This window comes from Xylocopa sonorina, chromosome 8 (genome assembly GCF_050948175.1).
Source record: "Xylocopa sonorina isolate GNS202 chromosome 8, iyXylSono1_principal, whole genome shotgun sequence".
NCBI classification, from domain to species: domain Eukaryota; kingdom Metazoa; phylum Arthropoda; class Insecta; order Hymenoptera; family Apidae; genus Xylocopa; species Xylocopa sonorina.
The window spans coordinates 3,188,132-3,210,000 of record NC_135200.1 but is presented as its reverse complement, the minus strand read 5'-3'; the positions used below and the strand labels follow the sequence as shown (position 1 = coordinate 3,210,000).

General features: G+C 39.8%; 2 protein-coding genes across 13 annotated transcripts in view; one reads left to right on the top strand and one right to left on the bottom strand.

The window, feature by feature from the left end:
- Hr4 (nuclear hormone receptor 4) overlaps positions 1–10,327 on the top strand; it is a 165,841-nt gene extending 155,514 nt beyond the window's left edge. For 10 of the 12 annotated variants that reach the window (XM_076899584.1, XM_076899585.1, XM_076899582.1 and 7 more), the window contains 7 exons: positions 1,365–1,575; positions 1,746–2,099; positions 7,139–7,273; positions 7,424–7,687; positions 8,475–8,667; positions 9,326–9,456; positions 9,815–10,320. In XM_076899584.1, the coding sequence (XP_076755699.1) occupies positions 1,365–1,575; positions 1,746–2,099; positions 7,139–7,273; positions 7,424–7,687; positions 8,475–8,667; positions 9,326–9,456; positions 9,815–9,895 (1,369 nt within the window). In that variant the 3' untranslated portion in view covers positions 9,896–10,320. Of the gene's footprint in view, positions 1–1,364; positions 1,576–1,745; positions 2,100–7,138; positions 7,274–7,423; positions 7,688–8,474; positions 8,668–9,325; positions 9,457–9,814 lie in introns of all 12 variants that reach the window. The other 2 variants (XR_013102130.1, XR_013102131.1) reach the window with 2 other exon arrangements.
- A 6,373-nt stretch (positions 10,328–16,700) lies between these two features.
- Positions 16,701–20,898, bottom strand: Ppv (Protein phosphatase V). Its single transcript, XM_076900070.1, has 7 exons — positions 20,592–20,898; positions 20,357–20,452; positions 20,014–20,221; positions 19,855–19,934; positions 19,669–19,774; positions 19,427–19,588; positions 16,701–19,339 (listed from the first exon to the last, which is right to left on the bottom strand). Exons 1-7 carry the CDS (start codon positions 20,658–20,660, stop codon positions 19,149–19,151), a joined length of 912 nt encoding a protein of 303 aa, XP_076756185.1. The 5' UTR covers positions 20,661–20,898; the 3' UTR covers positions 16,701–19,148.
- Between the last annotated feature and the right edge of the window lie 971 nt (positions 20,899–21,869).

The following is a 21,869-nucleotide window of genomic DNA, read 5'->3' as shown; positions in this document are numbered from 1 at the left end:
TCTCTAAATACCATTCGACTGGGTGTAATAATCAAATTGGTTGTGCTCAAAAATGGCGTTGCCTATCTGAGACGCGTTACGCTCTGCAGATTCGCACGATCTACTTAATTAACGATAATTACACGAAACTATGCACTGTAAGAGTTAGGATTACAGTAGCCACGGTTCCAAGGGTGCCTCACGGCGAACTCTGACCTTTTGGTGCCACCGACTTGCACCTGCCTCCTAGCATTCAGAACAGGAGGAACATATCGTTTCGAATGTCTTCGAGGATACTGCGTCACGTCTGAACTATGTTTCAATATAGACGGACATCCTCCTACGACGAAGAACAACACTTTACGTTATTGAGTTTCTCATCGTTTCCCCTTTCGTGAAACAACGATGCCCGATCTCTTCATTCCGTCTTCGCTCTCGCATGAATGACATTTATTGTTCTTTTTTTTGCCACTCTATCGGAGCTGCATTCTTTGTTGCATAAAAATATTTTCTTTTCTTCGCTTCTGTCCCTACTGTGACCCTACTCTTAAAACTGCATCTATTTTCTAACCTGTTCCTTTATTTTGAATATATTGAAATATATTCGTTTCTTTGCTTAAGTTTTTTGAAAGCAAACTAGTAGGAACACAGATCGTCTTTCGCAGAGTTCAATTTTTGAGGCAGAAAAATATTTTCAAACTTTCGATTCGTATAAAATATGAAATAAATCTCGTGGCATCTCAATGTATCCGGGACGAAATGAAAAGTGTATCTCAAGGTGCCTCGCGTTCTAGCGTAGCCTGTAAAACGGCTGATTAGTCCCTAAGACGTTACCACAGGGTATCGTTACTAGTTTCTTTTTACGCCAGTTTATTCAATCTCTATCGTCGCGTTCGACGAATCCGGCAAATTAGTTGAGAAAAGTCGACGAGGAGTTTCCCTGTGCATCCCAGAGTGTAGCCGTAATTCTGCGACTATGAATCTTTAATCGGTTCCTAGTATTAAGACACTCCCACAGGAGGGAGCGACGAGGAAACTTTTAACTAAATTCATTAGACGAAAAATGCTTAACGAATATACCTAGGTGAGATATAGTCGGTCTTAAAACGAAAATAAATTGCAAAGTAGGACAAGCTCTACTCGTATCCAATTAATTTCTCAAGAAATTTCGGGAGAATTCGCGGCAATGAATTCAATCCTCCGATTCCGATGTTCTTTTGTAAAATCAAGCTGTTTACCTCGTTTCAGATAAAGCTGACGCACCTAATCACAAACTAATCAGACAAATTTCCATCCAGTTTGACTCGTTGTCAAATGTGACTATTCTATGAAATGTTTTTATGTTTCTCTGTGATATGAAGTACCGTGAAATAATGTGTGTACAGGTGTAAAGGATTCTTCAAACGAACTGTACAAAATAGGCGGGTGTATACGTGCGTGGCGGAAGGTGGCTGCGAGATAACGAAGGCCCAGAGGAACAGGTGTCAGTACTGTCGTTTCAAAAAGTGCATTGAACAGGGTATGGTACTTCAGGCCGTTCGGGAGGATCGAATGCCTGGAGGAAGAAATTCTGGTGCTGTGTATAACCTTTACAAGGTTAGTATCCGCTTGAGGTATTTTGCGTAAACAAATTCGGAATGAAACTAATGACGAGACAGTGGTGTACCCAACACCCGATCGTCGTCGATAATAAATGTCAGGCGTGATTCGAAGTTTCAAGGGAAAAAAAAACGATTGATTTCACCCCACGTCCGTTCCTCCCACAGGTGAAGTACAAAAAGCACAAGAAAAGTAACAAAGCAAGCGGAGTAGGCGGAGGTATGGGTGGCATAAGTAGCGGCGGTAACGTTGGCGGTGTTAACGGGTCGGGATCCCTTGGTGGTAGCAAAAGCACCATGGGTTCGACGATGCTTGTTAAACAGATGACTGTAGCCGCGGTCGCTCCCTATAGCCAACAGCAGCATAGCCAGCTGGCTAGTGGTTTCCTTCATCATCACAAGGTTTCGTCGGGCGACCCGCTCAACTCGCAATCTACCACCAGTCACTCAAGCCACCCAGCCCATTCGAGTCACCTCGTCAATGGGATGATCCTGAAGACGGCGCTCACCAACCCCTCCGAAGTGAGTCATCCGAATCTTTCTTTTGCTTTCTACGTTCTCCACACTTTTCGTCTCCCAGCGAGATCTCGATAGTCGCGATGCGCGAAAGGAGAGGCCGTTCGGGCGTCTGATCAGCGCGGTAATTTCCACTTGTTTCTCTATTGCGTCGAACATTTCTTCGCTCGTCCGCGTGACGCAACGCGTTCGATTTCACGCGATGTTCCTGCGTGATAACTCGTGCAAGCGCGCGAGATACAACGCGCAAGAGGGATTCCACGGGATTTCTCTGTCGGCTCTCCATCAGCTCGATTATCTAACAAGTCGACGAACGCGTACGTGTGAAACATTCTTTTTTCTTCTTTTTTTTTTCTCTCTTTTTCTCCCAACCCGTACCTCGCCGCTCCAAATACTCTGCCAGCGCCCGTGTGTGCGTTTGTGTATGCGTTGTACAGATTGAACATCGTCCGCGCAACCGCGCCGCCAACGATTTCCGAGTGATTTATTCGAGGCGGCTGGTTAGAAATCGAGCGCGGGTCGACAAAAGTTGATCCTCGCCAGGAGAATGCGCCGCTGATGAGAACGTCCCGGAGGCATCTTCACTTTCACTTTCGAGGCAGCTGCACGCGATCGGATCACATGCTCGGACGAGATCTTTCTCGCGAGCGTCGACTCCTTTCGTCTGACTCGCGCGAGAAATACGTTCGCGTTCGGTACGATGGTCTCCTTTCGATTAACCAACAAGGAGACGCAAGTGTACCGGCGAACGAACGATCGTTTCCTGACAATCGTGCCGTTTAGTACTATTATATCGTTACGGTATTAATTTTATCCTTAAATCGGAGTTTACGTATATAAATATATACCAGAGGGTTCTTGAACTTATGTAGCTCGACGACTCCCTGTTGAGCAACATTTTTTTTCACGAACCACATTCCAACTCTAGCTTTGCTCTTGACTTGAGCACATAGGATTTTTATTTAAATGCGAGTTATTTGAATAAAATCGAAAAGTGTTGGGGGATGTAAAGTTAATGTCAAAATTATTTCGCGGACCATAGTTTAAGAACCGCTGCTATATGCAATATGTACAATTAAATACTTTCAAGAAAAAGATATCTAATCCAGTCAGAAGGTGAACTAATCCGATTAATCAAAAATTTGCGAACTATTTAAAAAATTATAAAAATCCATGGACCGCATTATAACATAATCGACGGGTGATTTTGGTTTTACGAAAAGTCAGTAACGACGATGAACTACAATTTCGTTGAGCAGTCGGAAGGAAAGAGCGACAAAGTCGTAGAGCAACCCTTTCGCGGAGTAGTTCGGAACGCTCGCTTTACGTCATCGATAATTTGAGCTTTGAAACAGGCAAGTGCTCGATGCGAACGCGCCGTGAAACAGAATCATTCGCGAAACGTTACTCGGTCGATGAGTTCTCCGCGATGACTACGCGGCTTCTGCACAGAGGCTGAAGTCATACAGGAAATGAATATATCAACGATTACAAAATGATCGCGAGCATTTACGGCCGCGTTTCTCGCAGCCGAGGAACGCCGTTCGAGCTCAGCTACACACGATCGAGAGTTTCGCGCGTTCTCAATAGCGCTAGGTATACCCTGCTGCTTTCATGCGTTAAGTGTACGCGGATAAAAAATAGAATTGACGATCGAATATCGTTTACATGTTGGTGAAAGAGGATCATAATAATGATAAACACGATTGGAGAAGTAGAAAGGACAGCTATTGGAATTTCGTAACGCTATAACGATGAGAGGTACGAGACAAAAGGAAGGAAAGAATGTAGAGAACAGTGGAAGGAGGATTGCGAAATATTCGCGTGATACGTTTATCTGGCGATGATTCGAACGGAACAATAGAATCGGCGACTGATCAGAGTATCGTGAGAATTAAGTAGAGTTGGAGAATGTTTGGAATGTGGAGATACGGAACGTCGTGGTACCCCGTCGATAAAAATGAATTGGAGGAGAGGAAATTGTGAGAAACGGAGGGGAAATCGTCGAAATCGACAAACTTCGATTTGCTCCTCGAACGGAACGATCCTGAAATGAATGAACTCCCCGTTGCAATTTCACTTTCTTACGACGGCTGCTTGCGCAAGCCTCAAGGTTTCCCACATTACGAAAGCCGATAGATAGAACGAGCAAGCCGGCTCTCGAGCCGGCCGGTCGTCGTCGTCGTCTCGCATGCCTTTTCGTACTCGTCTAAACACCGTATTATCCGTTACATCGTGAAAGTGTTTCCTATTAGAGCTCGAATGGCTGCAGCAACTATTTCGCGTTCGTCGGACAGGTCACGGCGCCGACAATGGGAATTAATCCTCCGGAGAGCGGTCTAATTCGAAATGGAACGACACGATTCATCGCTGATCAACGATAATCAAATCCCGGTTCACGTGATCCAATAGTGACGGTGAATTACACGCGTTTGTCGCATGCATTGTACACCGTTCGCGCGCGAGTTATTTTCTATAAACCCTCGCGACGACCGACGATTCTCTCCGGCCACTTGCGAACCGGCAAGGCCGAAGTAATTAACTCTGGTGCTTGGTACGCGTTATTTACGAGCGTACGATGCTGCATCTTCGAATCCCGCGGACGCCTCAAAATCGAGATCAGCTCGCGTGACACAATCGTTTCGGGGAAACTAATTACTCGTCACGGATGACATACCGATCCCGTGTTATATCCCGTAACGCTTTCGCGTTCGTATCGACTTCTAACTGCGTATTGAACTTGATCCCATCTCTATCCGGCGCACGACGTTGAAACTAGCCGCGGCAATCGAATCGTTCCGATTACTCTCGCGAAGGTTCGCGGCATCGGCGAGCCTCGACGAGGATGCATAATTCGCGATACGTGGTCCCGCGACGGCCATTTCGGTGCGTTCGTACGACACCGCGCGTTACGTTCGCGGGGCACGCGAGGTATGCAAACAACGAGAAGAATTACCGGGAACAGTCGGCCCGGTGGAGGCCATTGCCAAAAGTGAAATCGATGACTCCGTGACCGGATAAATATTGCCAGCCGGATCGGGTATAAGGAGGTCACTTTCCATCTCGAGGCGGATCGTTGCACGCCCGACGCGATGCAGCGCGCGCGGTCGCTCGCGAATTTCAAAAGCCCTACCCGCGAAGGATAAATGGCGGCTGGTCCTGAGCAACGTTTCAGGACTCGCAGGAGATCCGGATTAACGCGTTCCGCCAGAAACAGGAACTCCAAACCTGTTACTCTCTCTTTCTCTTTTATTAAAGGTGGAATACCATGACAAGAGAAAGAATATTATCTGCAACACTGATTCGCCATAGTTCTTTCTAGAAACTTCCCAGGAATAATTAACTGATTCGATCCTGCTAATCACGAAGACGACTTGAGTCTTGAATAGCTCGAAGAATTACAAGCTTAGATTCGAGATGGAGCGTAACGTCGATTTGCCGCCATTTTGTTCAACCTGTACACGTCCGTTCGATGAAGAGAGAAACTAAAACGACAGATTTTATGAATGGAGATCTCGTATCGATCGCTCAGGTCGTTGTAACGATTCAATTTTTAAAGAGATTGCGTATAACTTTCGATTAATGTATAACAGGATTCATGCGACCAGTTTAAACTCCGGCGAACACGCTAACAGGTGGAGAACGCCGCGTGCAATTCTTTCTAATCTTCAACGTAGTTGAAGACCAGCGCTATATGAACATGGTCAACTATTTAATTTTAATATACCATTCAAAAATTTCGTACCGAATAATTGAAAGACGATTAATCGGATTTATAAGTAGACAACATTGTTTCATCTACATGCTGACCTAAATGTCGAGATATCTATAAACAAGGATATAACCAGAAAACCATGGAATAGATACAAAATTTGATTCTGGTAATTAATTGAACCCGAACAAAGCCATTTAGATCCGCGACAAGAGTGCGCGTATAATTAATTAGACATCGATCCGGCGTCGACTGAGACCTGTCGCTAAACTTATATACGCGCATTCGTGTACCGAGAAAAACGCTGAAATATCTCCGTCTAAGTGACGATACAGTTGAAAAGTCACGAAACAAATGGAAGAACGGAATCCAGCGTGTCCGATAAAGATCGACGAAGGTGGCGTCAGCCGTTATCGACGTCGCGTCGAGGCATCCGAGTGAAACACGACGACGATGACGGCGACGACGGCGGCTCAGAGGAGGTTGGGACAATAGAAAATCAGCGACAGCCGGTGCCAAGGACGGGCAGTTCTCCGGCGGTTTCGTAACTCGTGAAAGTCTGCACAAGGGACACTGACCTCACCCTACCTCCTTCTCTTCCTCCTCCAACACGTTCGTCCCTCTGCCTCCGCCGCCGTGATCGCCTTCAGCGACGGGTACGCGTGTCCCACGGCTCTGCGCGGCGTTCCGTTCCGTTCCGTTCGTGTGCACGGATCCTTAAGGGGTGTACTACCCGAGTGGGTGGCGAGGATCACGGCGGCTTTCCTCGAAAGTGCACCACCGCCAGGGAACCGAGGCCGCTATCCCCTGCTCGCGTATGCGATACGTATACGGAATCACCCCGACCTCCAGGAAGTACCTCGAGGTCTGAAAGGTCAGTGAAAGGCCGACTCGGATTTACGTAGGAAACACCCTGATTCTTTCATTGACGGATCGAGATTATCGAAACGCACCGCGACCTCCGACGCTTCTGCTCGCAACAGAATGTTATTATGACATCGTTAGTTCGAGGGTTCGTCATTGGTTTCTACGCGCTTCTGAATGCCTCAGCGAAATGATAAATGAAGATTGAGTTGAAAGTAGTTGTAAGAACGATAATGTTAAAGAAATTTCTTCGGCACCAAGTTTGAATTTTTTACCAATAATTAGTGATTAATGAGACAGTATTTTATTTTATACGGGGAGATGGAAATTTCTCTGCGCTTTTATTCGGAAGTTAAGTTCCGATAAAGGCGATTATGGCAAACTTAAGAATAAGATAAGCAATCGAAAATCTATTCGAAAGGACTTCTGGCTTCTACTTCTAGTACATTTGTCTATATCTATGTTTAAGGTGGTACACTTAAGGCAGAGGCTAGACAACACAGTGAGCAGTTCGAGGGATCGATCGTTTCCTTTCGACGCAACTGTCGCCATGATCCAGTCTCTCATAGACTGCGACGAGTTCCAAGATATTGCCACGTTAAGGGTACGTTCTTCACGTTACCTACCATTAATTCTCCTAACATCTTAGTTTTTATTTTTTTTTATTTTTTTTTTTTTTTTGTTTCTTTGCATATCATAAAAAGAAACGAAATCTCGAATGAATGAACAGAATATTTCTCATGGTGTATTGTAGAACTTGGACGAGCTGCTGGACCATAAATCAAACTTAAGCGACAAGCTGTGTCAAATAGGGGACAGTATAGTGTACAAGTTGGTGCAGTGGACCAAAAGGTTACCGTTTTACCTTGAGCTACCGGTCGAAGTTCACACGACGTTGCTCACCCACAAGTGGCACGAGATCCTGGTGCTGACCACCTCCGCCTATCAAGCGATACACGGTCAGCACAAGTTCTCCAACGTTGGTAGCGACGTGATGGGAGCGGATTTTATGCAAGAAGTAATTACACCTTTCTTTAATTTGTTACATTTTAAATCATCCCCGGTCGATTTAGCAGAGATCCATCGGATAGCGGGACTTTCACTTAAACTGGTAAACACGCCGCGTAAGATTCGTTTCACGAGGTGAACCGATAACATTCACCAGCCACCATGCTAACTGAACCGTCGAGAGCTAACGCGGTACACAGTTTCTTCGGTATTAAATTAAATAAATAGGATCCTCTGAGTCTTAATTGGTGGTATAAATCTCGGCTGGATCGGTAGTGTACGTTTTTGTGAAGTCATTCGAGAAATTCTCAAATACTTTCCACGTGTACAGCCGAGGAGATAATGAAAGAAATTGTTCCGCGAAAGAAGCGACTTTCTACTTCGGATAATACGGGCTGTTTTAAATATTTGCTTTTTATAATAAATAACGTATCGTACTTTTTACGATATAAAAATCTTTTAAAGTTAAATTAGAAGAATAAAGCCAATCACGCTATTTCTTAACACAGCATTGTGTTTTATCATTGAATAACAATTACTCTTACGATAAAACCGGTTTACAATTTTCATATTGAAACTCAGATCGACAGATTACAAGTAATTTATCATTTTTCGAGTAACCATGCGTTTAAGGGTTAAATACTGAAAACAATGTCAACTAGATCGCGACAAAGTTCGCGACAAACAAATCAATCAAATTGTGGGACTGAAAACCGTAGAATTTGGTACAGTGTCCCCGTTAATTTAGGATAATGAATGCTGTTCGAATTGGATCGAATAAATTAATTGGTGCGCAGGTTTCGAACAACATGTATACGTTGCAAACGTGCCTAACGAACATGATGGGCCGACCGATAACCATGGACCAATTACAGCAAGACGTAGGGCTCATGGTGGAAAAAATTACGTACGTCACGTTAATGTTCAGGAGGGTGAGATTACGGATGGAGGAATATGTCTGTCTGAAAGTAATCACCATGCTCTCGCAAGGTAAGTATTCTCGTCGAAGATACCGTGGTGAGGCGTAGAAACATTTAACGTGTTTGTGTTCCTTCGCACTTGACCGAAGTATTTCAAATATAAAGAAATGCACTCTTTTTGCAAATGCTGCAATTGGCGAAGCAAAATGTAAGTTTGCGTGCAGACGCGATACAAAATACTAATGCAGAGCGTAGCCCCGTAATTATTCGAATAATTCCGAGTGTAGGATTCTTTTGCAATCTTAATTCGATATTCGTTTGTCAATTTTCCCAACTACAAATAAATTAATCATCGACCTTTCGGTAAATATTCTAAAGTTAAATGACGTTTTATCGAGAAGATAATAATTAAATACCTACGATTTTATAACAAAAGAATAAAAAATTTTAACAGATTTTGTTATATCTCGTATCGTTATAAAAAAAAATTCGTTAACAATTGAATAATAGCGAGCAACAAATTTAACGCTAGCTGTTAGACCGTGTTTATCATTCACGTGCACTTGGGCTACCTCTTAACGACGGCCGAAGTGACGAAAAAATAATTAACGAAAAGCGTGTAGAGAAAGAACGCCGGCCGGAGCGCAAACAACGTAGCAACGTAAACACGTTATATTCGGTAACAGCGCCTATTCACGATTCTTTCTTTTCTATCTGTCCCCTTTTAGCGCGCGGAGGTACAATGGAATATACAATGGAGCTACAAGAACGGTACATGAGCTGTCTGCGAAGTTTTGTCGAGCACAGCGCGCCTCAACAGCCGAATCGATTTCACGATCTACTCGTCAGGTTGCCCGAAGTAAGTTCGACAATACTGAAATATCCGCTGCTCGTTTCATCGTTTGCCGCGTTTACCGTTCAGATTTCTCGCACGACCAGAAACGCGTAGTAGAGAGCACGTGCTATCGAAAAGTAGAGAGAGGGAGAGAGAGAGAGAGAGAGGGAGAGATAAACAAGATAAAATACGAGATAGGTAGAACATAGTGCGCACACGCAGTTCTGTATCGATAATGCATAGTGAGAGATTCGAGCAAAATAAAGTATCTTATATTATAGTAATGTACGTATCGTAAGACCCGTGCCCGTGAACGTTTTCGCGGGAAACGAGTTAGAACCGTAACTATCTAACTCGATCCTGTTTTCTTCCTGAATTCCAGGTACAATCGGCGGCAGCTCTTCTACTTGAGAGTAAAATGTTCTACGTTCCTTTCCTATTGAACTCAACAATTCAAAGATAGTAAATAAAAAACAAACTGACGATAAACGAAGCTGAATACCTATACACATACTATACGTATAAGTATACATCTATATATATAAACAGATTTATAGATATATATATATAAATGTATATATTATATGATGAAAATAGAATCGAACAAAACGAGCAAAAGCAAACAAAGAGAACGGGAAAAGACTGGTGCGGAAAAAGGGAAAGGCTTTGTTTGCGTATGTATAATAATTATATAAAAAAAAAGTATATATATATATATATACATATAAATAATATAAATAATATAAATGTGTGTGTTCGTTGCGTTGTACAAAACGAAGAAGGTCGAGAAGGGAACGGGGAACCTGTGAAAAGCGTGATATAAAAAGAAAAAAGAAAACAGACAAGAGAGCGTTATAAAGAGACAGAAAATTAAAAATGACTAGAAAACGAGAGAAAACAGAAATTAACGAGAGGAAGAAGAAGATTCGGAGAAAAGGAGACTGCGAAGGATATAGGCAGGAGGAGAGAGAGACAATGCTTTAAATAAGAAATAAAGAAAAAATAATAAAAAAAAAAAAAAAAAAATGGAAATTACTGAAAGAATATAAAAGAGTTCGCGAGAGAGCGAGAGAGCGGGAGAGAAAGAGTGGGAGAGTGAGATATATATATATATATATACATACATATATATATACAGAGAGAGAGAGAGAGAGAAAGTAAGCGCGCCACCTCGAGATGGGAAATCAATCGAGGAGGGAACTGAACTTTTTTATCGAAACTAAAAGACTATAATAATATATTTCTGTACGCAGTACCGCGCAACTACGTCATTGTGTGTTCACGTTGCATAATCCGATCGATAATAAGACTCTCGTTACGTACGCTCACTGTAGGCCACCTACTACCACCTACAACTACTACTGCTACTACTACTGCTACTATTACTACTACTCTCCATCACTATCGAAACTATATAGCAGACTACCAAAACGACCGTAAGATCAATCGACCGATGTTAATGATAATGGTGATCATAATAATAACGATGATAACGATGGATAATGCCGATGACGACGACGATGATGATGGTAACGATGATGATGACCGACGGCGAACCACCAGCAACGGTACATACACCAAAAGGAAAAAAGAAAAAACTAATAACAATAAACGTGAACAAATCGAAAATGTCGACCATCGCGTTTTCACGCGTCTTTACATACCAGTATAATAAATACAATGAGTACACCAGAAACAGTCAAAGATCGTGCGTCCTCAAAAAGTATTTGAACCTCTCGTCAATGTAGCCGCACACCGTGAATTCTACCCTGAAGCATATTCAACCAACCGATCGTTCTCATCACGTGCTGCAAACGTAAGTGTGATAATTCAGTTACCATTCTAATTAAGAGAATACCGTCGAGATCCGTCGAGTGGACTTTACCAATGGAACAACGTCGCCCGCGTGATCGTTGAATCGCGAAAAGGAGAACTGAAACTGTACACAGAGATGTCCCCCTATCATACGAAAGAGAAGAAGCCTCGACGTCGGGACGCGAACACTCGGAAGGCAGAAATCTGATTAGGATCTGATAGGAAGCAGTTAACTTTACTATGCATAATCGTCCTCGCTGTTATCGTCGTCCTCGTCGTTATTCACTACTCCGAATCATAGTCCAAGCGCGCAACACAGAAGACTATTAATATATACACATATATACATACATATATTCACCGTTTTGTTAATTTACATTTTATCGCCATCGACGTAATCTTTACGCGTAATAAACGTGCATCATTCACCGGTCGGAAGATGTCCTTGTTCGTAACCGCTCTTTTACACGTCCTTCGTACGATCCGATCCTCCTCTAATACTCGAATCGCGGGAACGCGCGTTTTTCAGAGCTTACGAAAGATAATTGCGCCCCGTAGCTGAGACTCTCTAGGATAAACGTTTCTTTGGACGTTCCTCGAAACTGAAGCCAACACCCGCGGGACCTTCAACGCGGTATTTGACAAAAGGTTAGACTCAATCACTCGCAAACGTTTTGCAAAATTTTTGTAACTCAGACCGTTCTCGAACTGACGCTGATTTTCGACGCGAGAAAGACTTTTTAAACGTTTTTTATACAGTTCTAATGAATTCGTAGCCTGCCGTGTCGAAGTGATATATTTTCTATCGAAAGTCGTCTACGCGAGGATCGGATCGCGCGAACGATCTCGCGCGCGCGCAACGCGCTTGCGCGTCGCGCGCTTCCTTTCTCGTTACCAGGTGTTCACCATTGATCCGCGACGAAAGATTGTTTTTTATGATTCCTTGTTGAAACGACTGCGATAATTTCATAGTATTATATATAAGAAAAAAAGAAAAAAAAAGGAAGAAAGAAAAAATACGAGAGAACGATAATACGCGTAAACGAATGAAAAATATGCACAGCAAGAGACTTGGTATTTCTTTCTCGCGGGGAAGCTTATATTCGTGACAAAAGAAAAAAAGAAAGAAAGAAATAGAGGAGAATCAGAGGTTCGAATAATTTTTTCTTTGTTTTTTTTTCCTTCCTCGCGTGTACTGTTAACTGACTCACGCGATACTGTTCCCCGTTTTACCGAATGTAGATATATATATGTGTATATGTATGTGTCACGGACACGTGTGATATTTGGTTTCTTCGCGAACCGGAAGTACCAGTCTCTCGGGAGATTGGCTCAATTATTTAAGATAGCGAAACCCATTCTAAGATGGAAATTTAACGAGAGATAACAAACCGGTGGCTGAAGCCAGTCGAGACGTGTTGTTCGTGTTTTGGAAAACGAAAGAGAAAGCGAAAATGAAATAAAAAAAAAGAAAAAAAAGAAACGAATAATGCTCCTTGTATACGCATTGTAATGGTTAATCAGCGCACGTTCTATCACAACGTGATTGTTTCATCTTGCCTCCATAGAAGTTATCGTAAACACGCGCTAATCACCGGTACGCGTACGATCACGAGTACGATGAAATTGAACCCCTCTTTTTTTTCTTCTTTGATCCCGAAGAGAACCTCGCCGTCTCCGGATATCTTCGGTAATGTTGCATTTAACTGACCCCCCCCCCCCCCTATAAAAGCCTCGGATCCCTTTCTCGTAATCATCGATGTCGCGCATCATCCTCAAGTAGACTTCTTTAACGTTTCTCAGATCGAAACGAATAGTTGTATAACCAAGCGAATTTCTGCTCAAAACAAATCCCATCGAAGCTTCCCTCGAAGAACTGTCCTTTTACTCTCAACTTATAATACTACCCTCCGTCAACGCATTCTTTGTCACAGATCGAGATAGTTTCGCCGGACTCGTGGTCGCGAGCGCACGTACGAAGAAAAGAAAAAAAAATATAAAAAAGATCAACACGAGAACTATACACACAGACCTTGGGCCTACTAGCCTAAGGATACTTGTCCATACTATAAGACTTAACTAACGATGGGATACTTCATACGGTAAACAATGTATATTATTTGCGGTTAAGAAACTGGGTTGTAACGGTTCCTGTATTCCCAGGACATCATCGCACACTTGTCTCTGTGTTCAATTGGACGGTCGATTAGGTCGCAACCGCGAAGAAAAAAAAAGTAAAGAGAGAGAAAGAGCGAAAGCAAAGAGAATAAAAGTACGAAGAAGAAAGGAAAGGAAAGACACCCGCTAAATTCGGTTATACAAGGGGATATTTGATACCATTGGTCAACGCGTTTCGCGTTATGATATAAATTAGTGATAGCTGTCGACGGGGGAGAAAAGCCTTTTCGATTCTTCCTTCGCGAGCACGAACGCCATTTGTTGTTTGTTCATGTTTGCGCGAAAATTTCCTCGAAAATTACCATTGTTTTGAAGAGAAGGAAGCAACGTTTTAGCATTTAGTAGACCGACACGCGTGTACCTTTTGCTCTCTTCCTTCTGTCTTTGCGTCCATCTTTCCACTACCCCTCCCGTTTCCTCCGAAAGCAATCGTTCACCACACGTTAGTCTGTCCCACTTCACCAACCGACCCCATCCTCTTTCTTATTCTCGTCAGCTCGTAAACATTACGTACTTCCCGCGGAGAACTCTTTTCTTGTCGCCTCCTATTTATTGTTAGCATGTACATATATACGAGTGGCAGCGTCGTCGAATCGTAAGAGTACGACGAGGAAAAAGAACGCCGCATCAAAGAAAAAAAAAAAAAGAAGCGCCGAATTGGACTGTCTTTATATTATGTGTATGTAATATATGTGTATATATACATATGCACGTACGAATGTATGTATAAATACATATATAGTATGCATAAATATAAGTATGTATATTGTATAAAATGAAATGTGCATCGATGTCTGGGAGTACAGCAGCTGCTTACAGGAGAGCTATGCGTTGGATCAGCAAGACTTAGGGCATTATACTACCGCGAGTATTATCATGCCCAACCTTTAATATTTAAGTGCGAGTGAGAGTCTATTGAGCAAAAGTAAGAAAAAGAAAAAAAAAAGATGAAATTTAAAAATATAAAAAACACATGCCTCTCGTTTATGGGTTCAACTTTGTACATATTGTACGAAAGGTTTAATAATAACTACGTTGAAAGTACTAGTCCTGTCTCTTTGTATAATTCCGTGTTATACCTGCTCTTATATAGTGCCAAGCGGCGGCGCAGTGTTTTTTCTAATCGCAAGTCACAATTACACGATCGACCATAAGCGAAATTCTGCACGCAGGATATGTATTTTAACGTTCGAACTTTTGTAACGCGATATAACACGGACATGGACGCATCGTTTTGCTCAGTCGCTTCGACTTCAATTGGCAACGTACGCCGAAACATCGGAAACGCTCACACTTAAATTCGCAATAATTGATAACGATGAGAGTATTGCACGTTTGAGGCAATCAGATGTAACATTCGAAAGAAGATTCTTATATATACTCGGACTGCGCATCGTGACGTGGAAATCATCGGGTGACATTGCGACGTTCGACCAAGTTTCGTAGAATATATTATCGTATTAAGATGTTGTTACAAGTTTTACTCACCGGGATGCTTCCTTCGATCATCAAGCACCATCTGCATTACGGAGAAACCACAGTCCGATCGCTGTTCCCTTGTTTAAATGGAGAAAACTCTTGGAAGAAATTTCAGCCACGCACCGTCACTTCGAACCGACACATAAACACTGAAGTTCGCTGCTTGTCGCGGTATAAACAAAGAAGCGCGATACACAAACGTTAACCCAGAAACGACGGGCAGAGAGAGAGAAAACACGAGAATGCCGGATTGGCAAGAGGAAAATACTTTTTCAATGAGTGAGTCAAAGTTACCAATTTCTACCTACGTTTAGGAAGTACATTTTTATCGTCTCGTTTACCTTCGACTATTCCTTTTATAACTGAGATTCGGGCGCCGTGTGAATCGCCGCTCTGCCGGGAACCGGATGCTGCATCGCTGCTAATCATTTCCCTCGCCAACTTTCGCGCGCGAATATTCAATTTCTCGTTGATTGACGCGGAACACGCGCGAAACAGTTTTACAAATTTCTGCGCTCAATTCGATTAATGACAAATCGTTTCACAGTTTCCAGTTGATCAGTTCACCGAACGCGTTTCTCTTTCCTTTAAACATTATCGTTCCGCTGGAAATAATTTAAATGTCATCAATACATCTCGTGTATTTTATATACGTTTTATAACTTTTCGAAAAAATCGTTTTATATAAAGTGGTTGTACTTAGATATTTTATTACGAACTTTTTACGTACGTGCAATTTGCTTTAGTATCAGCAAAGAAGAAGAACTTAAACGTATTGAAACGAGTATCTTACTTTTCTTTCTTGCAAATTGTTTCGAAAGAACAATATACATATTAAATAGACTGAGAGACGTGCGTATAATCTTTTTTTTTATTATTATTATATTAATGCGTATCTTGAGCCAAATACTCTAGTCGGCGGTAAAGAGAATGCGTTTATACACGTTTTATTGTAAAAAAAAATTTGCATTTTAATTTTAATTTATTTCTGATCGTTAGTAATGTTTTCATTGGATATTCGTCGAGCTTGTCCGTTGCATTTTCATTGCATTTCGTTCTTCGTACAAGTCAGCACTCGAAATCGTTTGATCTTTCATCGTTTTAAACCAGTAACGAACGGTGATTAATAATGTGATTACATACGAAATACGATACAACGAGAAGTGAAACGCGAACGCGCTTGCAGATTTGTGACCGAGCAGAAAAAAATCGTCGAACTTGTTTGCATAAAGCCGTGTACATAGATGATGTTGAGAATCATTATAATAAATTCGTTGTTATTGCAAGGATTAATGCAAGGATTAAGGATTGTAAGATATAATATAATGTTGTTCATCCGATGAATAAATCGGAAGCTATCGGTTCCGGGCAAAACAGGCTAGACTTCACAGATGGCGCGTAAACCCCTTGTATTTTTATGAAAATAAATAAGATATTTTAAAAAAAAAAGTAAATCTGAAGTCTGTTTGGAGATGCCTTTGATAGGGATTATAAATGTAGATAATATATTATACATAATGAACATAAATACACTATATTATTATATATAAATAGTAAGGAGTAAATAGAATTATTATATATACGATGAAAATAATATTATTACAAGTAAATAAACTAATTAAAGATGAACAGATTCGATGAAATATTTATTGTTCCATACCCATACCTACATACGATAGCTTTCTCTTCCCTTCAATACCTCACAATATACATATATGTATATACATGATGTACGTATGCATATATTTGTACTTTATTTATCACAATAACAACGGGAGTATCATTGATAATGTCAGTTGCAAGTTTTGCGCATTTTTTATTACAGACGTTTCATTACATTAACATAACAAAATCTATACTTTCAAGGTACATGATCGTTAAAATGTTGTCTATCTGTGAGATCTTTAAAGATTATGCGCAGTGTACAAGCTCCTGCACAGAACGCTTATTAAGCTAAATTAGTCTCATTTAATTAATGTAATCGTCTTTATTCCCGTTGAACTTACCGATGTAAATCGTCGCGCAAGCGCTTGGACACTTCGATAAGATTAAAGCGATCACAGACAGAGGCATTTCAAAGGTGACTGCTGCGAATACCTAAGTAGGCACAGAGGCTAATACTTTTACGATTTCTAGGATGTCCGTACCATGTAGGCATTCCCGCGCATCACCACCGTTTTACGATAATAGAGGCTGCAAAAAACCGACAAATCGAGTTTGTAACGTAAACTCCGTGTCTTGCCTTGCGTAATGATCTATCTAATACAATATCATTAATGTAAATACAAAGCAGTGGTTAATGTAAAATGGTGTAGTTGCATATCGTAACAATCTGGATATATATTATATACATAATATAATATATAAATCGTATTTTTTATCAATAATGTTGTAAAATGTAAAAATTATCATGTAAAATAATGATCGAATTGGACGCCGAAATATCTTACGTGATAATAATAAAGGTCGAAGTACGATAAAGGAATTGTTAATAATATTTTCTGGAATATAAAAGAGTGAAAAGAATTCCTTACACACGTCCTTGTTTAAGCTCTCTGTTATTTATATGATCCGTCCTAGTTCGTCTATGATTATCCGTCAGTAGAAAGTATTTACTTCTAGTAGACCGTCGTGTTATAGTTCTGAAGGCACTGTTCAAAAGTTGACTATTTTTTTTTCTCCATTTTTTTTTAAATAACAAGTCTTCAAAACATCTTCAAACAATCAGACATGGAAAATCGTTACAAACGTCGACGCAATTTTCACATGCCTCGCTTGAACTATATCACAAAACTCAAAATAGAGTAGTCTCAACTTGACAGCCAGTGCCAATGCCAATGCCATATTTATCGGGTCTGTGATCGGTTAGGAATATCATGAGCTAGCAAATCGATGGTCAGAATTCAGGCTTATGATACGCAATGGCCGGTGCGTTCCATTTAATTATGTATCAATATCGTATCATTATATTACACAAACGCTTATTAATTTAGAGGCACATTGCTAAGGGTCTTGGTTCTTAAAAGTTGCTCCCTACATTAATGAACTTATGACAATCTAGCTATTATAATTATTCAGTACGACAGCGATTTGGCATATAATGTGGAAACTGTACAAAGATTCAGAGAATATAATAATATTTCAACTCATTGCTTTGTATACGTAGAAGTGAAAATATAGCTGAAAAAAGGCCGATACTATGAACAAATTTCAATACTTTTTAAGACATTCCGCGAATGATAGATATATTTATATTTATATTTATATATTGAGCCAGTAATAAAGGAGGGAAAGAAAGAATAAAATATAAAAATGTCATGTGCTTAAAAATTATAACAAAAATTCTATTATATAATACAATTTTTTCTACTCAATCTCCTTACCTAGGCGGGTAAACTTTGGCTACTGCTACATACTATTTGTACCTCGGCAGAAACGCCGAATTTATGCTGCTAAGAACACTGATTGCGCATCTAGAATAAAAAGAATTGCACGCAGCACACACAGTATCTAAACCAGAAACAGATCAATTACATACTCAGGAAGACCTTAACAGTAGTATATATGCTCACGCTTTAATAAACCTGAATTCTACACGCAACGATCATAATATCAATTAAGCATTCACTATACTCAGAGACTCTCTCACCTCGGAATGTTTAAATGTTTTCTTTCATCATTTATTCATTCAAGACGTTACCGAACCATTTGCTGTTCGAGTTCGTAACTTACGTAAAAGCTCTTAGCCTTTAGAATGATACGACCACAATACTGCTCTGAGATGCGAATGCTCTATAGAATGTACACAGTAGACAGCAAAAGCGTCTAGACCACAGAATGTTCACATTTATTTTAATGCGAAACATTTTCCTTTTCTTTTTTTCAAACTAGAGAAATCAGGCTGATGCAATGGCAGGCGCATTACGTATAAAAGTTAAATTCTTAACATACAAAAAATGGGTAAATTTCCTAAAAAACGTGTAAGAACATTCCCTGAATAGGTAATCACATGGTAATTGTTCTTTCAAATGACACATTTTCTCATAAAAACATAGAAAAGAAAAGTTTTAAAAATTAAAATTCTGGATAATTTATCGTCCTTTAATACATTTCTTTGGAAATTTTATGCTCCGTCAAAGAATCAGCCTGTGCTCATCAACATGAAGAAACAGTCATGTAATCCCGTAAAGCCTAGACGCAGATACCACCCTTCTGCATCCAAACAAATGGAGAACTAGGTTAGATCACAAAAAGTACGGTGTAATGGTTAAAGGTGGAATTACTCTTTCAGAATCAGGCACTGCCTGAAATAGCACTGGGATTCTTTGACTGGGAGTTATGATCTTTAAAATACTAGCTACGTTACCACAACGATAACAATAATTTGGAGCTGACCATACTGTCACGAGTTTATCGTTAAACATATATCTATAACCTGTAAAACAGAGAATAAAAGCATACGAAATGTTATTGTACAATATTCTTTCCATGCATCTTATACCATTTATGTGACGATACATACCTTCATGAACCAATTGATGAGCTCTACAAATAAGTTCAAGGTCGTTGATTTTCATAAATTCATATGTTACTTTGCTTCCAAATAAAAAACCTGCTCCACGTGGACTAATAGTCCATGATTCTACGTCTTCTGGATCAGACCAAACCAAATCACAAAAAGCACCTAGACAACAAAATTTTATTGTTGAATAAATAATTATAACACAACATGATACGTATATAACCATAAAATGTCAAAAATACCTTTATGTGGGATCTCTTGATCTCTCTCGATCGTCCTAATTTGATCTAATGTTCTAATGGCTGGAGACAATCCACCATGTACACAGAGTACCCGATCATCGATTAACTAAGTAAAAACATACATATTTTCATTAAACATGTTGACATGCACGCATGTATAAAATTCATTTATTTTTTTATACTAACGGCAGCAACTGCAAGTAAGTCGAATACCCTACAGCAATACTTCCATGCATTAGCATTGCCATATTTACTTTGACATTCATCTGCAGAGAACAGAATAATAAACGTACAACGATATAATGAATGTATACGTGATACTTTAATAATACCATATATACTAACCATAAAAACCATAAACATGAGTGATTTGTCTGGATTCATGATTTCCTCGAAGTAATGTTATTCTATCAGACCATTTAGCTTTGAGTGTGAGTAGGCGGGTAAATGTTTCTACGCTATAATACCCTCTATCTACAAAATCTCCCATGAATATATAATTTGTCTTAGGCACAGCGCCTCCACGACGAAATAATTCCTCTAGATCGTAAAACTACAATGAAATAAACAATGATGAAAATAAATAATTTATAGAAAAGCATTTTGCACATTTTATATGAAAATGATTATTGTTATCTCCGAATATATCAATATCATGTTGAGGTTAGAACAAAATTATGAAGCTAACCTGGCCGTGAATATCTCCGCATACTGTTACCGGAGTAGACACTGGTTGAATATTAGATTCTTCCAATAATATGTCGCATACAATGTCACAAAGTTTCTGAAATAAAATTAATTTTAGTACCAAGTGAAATCAAGCGAGTTCGAGTAACCTATGAGTTTAATATCGTGTCACCAGTGTTAATAAAATATATTGTAACTACTACAGTAACAAATAATATTTCGCACGTATTTAGTACCTTAAGATCATTTTCAGGAAGATATTTGCATTCTTTCGCAAGTTCCATCCATTTATCGATGTCTGACATTTTGGACTCGTATCGCAAGAAAATACTGATCGCGCCCTCACTTACATATGTGTGCACTGAATTTGCAGTTGATTTATATTTTCAAGGGTTATTTCAATTGATCAGTTTGTATTAAACTTTCGATCTTTACTCATCTTATACACAAAACATTAAACGCTCTGTTTAACAAGAAATTGCCCGTTGCGCTAGAGACGCGAACTTAATTAACCCACTGTGTGACAAGATTAAAAATGACTGACGTTCATTCTCTCTAATTCTTTCATCTTATTGGTTCAAAGCTATCGTTAAAAAAAGTAAAAATACAAGTGAAAATAAAATAATTCTTACTTAAAAATATATTAAAACAACTTTTCCTCATTATATGTATATACGTACATACATACTAGTAATGTCGATAAATATATAAATATATCATGTTAAGGTGTAGTTATTTAACGATTTTAAAGCAGATGTTACTTTTAGTAACACAGGGTATATTGTCCAATAATATTGCTCGAATTCTAGTAATTTCTGTGTAGTTCTTATTTGTTCTAGAGAAATTTAAGGAGACATCTAATCAATTTTACTGCGCAACCTCGGAAATGTTTTAAGTTTACACTTCAATTGTATTTTCGAAAATTATACATTTCCTTTTCGTTTTAATATTTAGGTGTAATCCGGTGAATTTATACACATATCTATCGGACAATAATAATGGTAAAAAATCTTTTATTTTTAATAAAATACCAAAAGTACATACAATGCTTTTCTTTCAAATATTTTCTGCACAATAACTTTGATGTACATTTTACTACAATCTGAAATAATTGCAATAAACATTATTCCGTTGAATGAAGTATTATGATTTCACAATTTATATATGTAAAATTACAGAATGTTCCTTTTTTTTGCAAGTAATTATTCTGCAAAATATTTGTACTTGTACAATAGAAACAAGTCGAAAGATGAAATATTTTACGATTACATTATCGGCTTTGCAAGTATAATGGGAAAATGCACTACTTTCATTGGCCACCGTCTATTTCGTTAACGAGAATAGATGTTCGGCGGTAATAAAAGAGTTTGCCGCGTAACATTCAAATCAATGGAGAGATTCGTGGGAACCGTTTATCATGACAGGATCGACGAACGAGAATAGGTGTAGTTTCAGGTTCCTTCGATGGCAAATCACCGCGGTACGTGGAAAAAGGTCAGCAGCAGGAGGACGAT

What these genes read in the sequence shown, in the direction of transcription:
- Ppv (XM_076900070.1), bottom strand. Translation starts at nt 20,660, where the DNA reads ATGTCAGACATCGATAAATGGATGGAACTTGCGAAAGAATGCAAATAT. An exon ending in TTCCTGAAAATGATCTTAAG is followed by an intron (nt 20,453 to 20,591) that starts GTACTAAATACG and finishes ATTTTATTTCAG; the next exon opens with AAACTTTGTGACATTGTATG. An exon ending in ACTTACTTGCAGTTGCTGCC is followed by an intron (nt 19,775 to 19,854) that starts GTTAGTATAAAA and finishes GTTTTTACTTAG; the next exon opens with TTAATCGATGATCGGGTACT.